Source organism: Anoplophora glabripennis, unplaced genomic scaffold, assembly GCF_000390285.2.
Source record: "Anoplophora glabripennis isolate ALB-LARVAE unplaced genomic scaffold, Agla_2.0 scaffold483, whole genome shotgun sequence".
NCBI classification, from domain to species: Eukaryota; Metazoa; Arthropoda; class Insecta; order Coleoptera; family Cerambycidae; genus Anoplophora; species Anoplophora glabripennis.
The window spans coordinates 239784-243345 of NW_019417794.1; the positions used below are offsets into that span (position 1 = coordinate 239784).

Sequence of the window (3562 nt, forward strand, 5' to 3'; positions counted from 1 at the left end):
AACAAAACAAAAAGCAAATTTTGGCAGGGTTCATTTATGAGATGTATTATACTACCAAATCTATGATATGTGATGTGGGTCATTAATGATTTCACATTTTAAATTTATGCTGAACGAAATCAAAACAAATATCTTGAAAAATTGTATATCAAATAAGTTGATTAAAAAAAAAATTCTAAAATTGTTTCATAACCAAGTTACTCTGTGATTGTACTTAAAAGACAAATAAAACACACGATTTTAAATAACTTCAGATAATGTATTTTCCAAAATAAAATAGTAACATAAAATAACATTCTTTAAAATTTACAGGGCAGAAGGGATAAACATTGCACCCATCCCTCTAGGATATTATAGTATGTATGTGATTTATATAATTAATATAATAAAACTCAGAGTAATAACTTCTTTCCTAATAAAGTTTTATCAGGATCCCAATTCCGACAATCAGTATTCGTAGAATTAATTAACTCTTTTGATAGTAATATAGCATTACATGTCTCTGGAAGAAGACGATTTCTGGTTTTAGTTTTAACTAAATTTAAGGTAGAAAATATTCTCTCTGCCGCTGCAGATGAATGAGGTAAACTGATAATATTAAAAACAAAGTAGCAAAGATTGTGAAATACTTTTTCGTCATCGGAATTCTTCATTGAATACAATTCAAACCAAAAATCTTGGAAGTGCAAGTCCACTAATTTGATTTTTAAATTTTCAGGTAAACTAGAAATCAGGCGGGCTTCTGACCCAATTGCCATAACATTGTTGTCACTTAAATGAATAAATTGTCGTAATAGTGGCGTTATCGATACAGTATTTTCACATAATTTTTTTGGGTTTATCAGACCAAAAAATTCGTACTGTTTCAGATTTTGGAAACGATTTCTAATTTGGCAACATAATTCAATGTAGTAAGAAAGACAGTGATTTTTAAACTGGTAAAGTTCAGTGTTTGGGCTAAAATCAACAAGAAGAAGAGCACAGTCTTCCCCTAGGTACAAATCTTCATTGGACAAATACATCCTTACATTCATGGGATTTAAATCTAGAAGATGAATTTTATCCTCTTTTACCCCGTCTTGATCAACATAAGATTTCTGCATGTAATTTTTCAAAATTGTTCGATATAAACTGGAAATTCTGTCATAAATTACATGTAATTTTGATTTTTCACTTTGAAATTCTTTATTGATCTTATTGATCATGGGAAGTATATATGATAGAAAAGTTAGATATAACTTAAAAATACAGTTTTCCAACCCATATAAGATTTGTTCTGCTGCTACTAAATTGTCTTCCAAGACTGCACTTTGGAAATACAGTCTTAATGCTGGCCATTGTTCTAAAATTCGTAACACCACAGCCTGAAATAATGTAAATTTTGAAATTAAAACAGTAACAGTACTAATGATTAATGAATAAGAAAACTAACCTCTAAAGAAAGCCATCTTGTTTGACTCAATCTTAGTAGTTTATGTGGTTTTATATTTACAAAATCTTGAAATTGTTTAAAATCCTTCAGCCTTTTAGCACTCCCATTTAAATAGTTGTATAAGTTGCGAACAAAATCTTCAATTTCTTTAGGTAACTTATTAGCGGCACTAGAGGCACACAAAGCCAATGAATGGCAGATGCATCCAATGACAAAAATATTTGGTAACAATTCTTTCAGTTTAGCTTGAACACCGTTAAAATTACCCATCATCACGGCAGCATTGTCTGCCGCAAATCCAATTATATTATTTCTGGGTATTTTTAAATCATCGATAACCTGTAGTATTGCAGTGACAATACCTGCTGCTGATAAATCATTAACCTCGATAAGAGACAACAGTCGATCTTTTACTTCATTTGATTCAGTACTTACATATCTTACCAATATTGCCAAGCATTTGGTCACAGATATGTCGGTGGTTTCATCAACTATGATGGAAAATTTGGTTTTCGTTAGAATATGTGCTAAATTTGCTTGACTTTCAACTGCCATAACTTTTACCATAGACGTTGTTTTTGTCCTCGCACAATTTAAAAGCTTTAGTATTTCAGAGTCTGGAGCTATACTTTTAAGTAAATCTGGTAAATGATCCATATATAAAAATGGCAAATTATGTTCCACCACTGACATAGCCAACTTGTATTCTGCCCGCTTAACTTTCAGTGACAATAATTCTTTTTTTGAATTTTCCGTGAGGTAATTAGATATATCAACAATGGCCTTGGCTTGCCTTAATCGTTCTTGATGACTAGTTCGTTCCTCATGTCTTCTGAGATGAGCACGATTTTTAGTTAAGGGTACATGGCAATACTTGCAAAAAATTGCATCACGTTTATCACTAATCACAAGCCAAGGGAATTCTGTAGTCCATTCCTTTCGACAATATCTGTTTGTGGGATTTGCCTTCTTTTTCTTCGTTGGCTGCAAATTACAATTATATTATTTATTATATACATATTTTTAGGACACAATTCAATCTGATATACTTACTATTTCTTTGAAAATGACTACTTCAGCTTCACAATCAGAATACATTTCATCTTCACAACAGCCACCACTTTCAGATGTTGTTTCGTATGCTAGTTGATCTAAATCAACAAGATTTGATGTGACTAAATTCAATGAATTGTTAAAATTCTCTTTCTCCCTAACATTATTATCAGAATTTTCATTAGTTGCCATATTACTTGTAACACTTGTAACAGTGCAATCGATTTTTCGCTTTGGTTTTGGTATTGTTTTAAAGTATCTAAAATGAAGTTTCGTAATTTTAGAAATTGCTATAATAATAGTATTGATTTACCTTTCCATGTTTAAGCAAACACACAAACTTCTTCACTAATTCACAAATTTAAGGATAATTAAAATCACAAAACTTAAATTAAATATTATGTACTGATATTTAACGACTTCACACTTTGACAGAACAAAATTTCGTGACATTCAGTTGACAATGGACTCCACGGAAATGTAACAAAGTAGACAAAATGAGTACCACATCACAAATAAAACCGACCACTGAACACTGAATATATGTTAATTTCGTATTATATTTCTCCATGGCACGGACGTGACATAGCTGGGTGCCAGTCACTGACCTTGGATGCCAGAATGCGGGAAATTTAAAGCGAAAAACCGAACCGTTCGCACACCGGCCAATGAATGACGCCATTTGAACAAACATTATATATAACAATGGTGAAAAAGTTAGTGTAATTGGCTGTAAGCCGTGCACGAGCTCAAAAAGTACCAAAATAAATAGAAAAGTACCTCGGTACCAAAGATGCTTGAAAAGTACCAAAATGGTACTATAGTACCACCCCTGGCAACACTGACTGAAACTGAACTAGCAGTGTTGCCAACAGACGGAAAAAAATAGTACCAAAGATGAAGCAAGAAAAGTACCAAAAAGGTCCAAGAGGTACCAATATACCAAACAGAAAGTAAATTTTCGGAGGGTTCATTTATCAGTGATGTGGGATGTGGGTCAAATAGTAATTTCACATTCTAAACTTATGCTGAATCTAATTAAAACAAATTTCTTGAATAATTGTATGTTTTGTAAGT

At 31.9% G+C, this 3562-nt stretch overlaps 1 protein-coding gene across 1 annotated transcript; it reads right to left on the reverse strand.

Moving 5' to 3' along the window:
* Positions 1-272: 272 nt before the first annotated feature.
* LOC108910845 lies at positions 273-2905 on the reverse strand. The gene is made up of 4 exons (XM_018715589.2): positions 2799-2905; positions 2486-2744; positions 1433-2416; positions 273-1364 (listed from the first exon to the last, which is right to left on the reverse strand). The coding sequence occupies exons 1-4, from the start codon at positions 2804-2806 to the stop codon at positions 393-395; spliced, it is 2223 nt and encodes a 740-aa protein (XP_018571105.1). The 5' UTR covers positions 2807-2905; the 3' UTR covers positions 273-392.
* Between the last annotated feature and the right edge of the window lie 657 nt (positions 2906-3562).

Bases quoted from the DNA above. Each gene is read 5' to 3' on its own strand.
- LOC108910845 (XM_018715589.2), bottom strand. The intron at 2,417-2,485 runs GTAAGTATATCA...TGTAATTTGCAG, and splicing joins TAGTCATTTTCAAAGAAATA to CCAACGAAGAAAAAGAAGGC. The intron at 1,365-1,432 runs GTTAGTTTTCTT...ACATTATTTCAG, and splicing joins CAAGATGGCTTTCTTTAGAG to GCTGTGGTGTTACGAATTTT.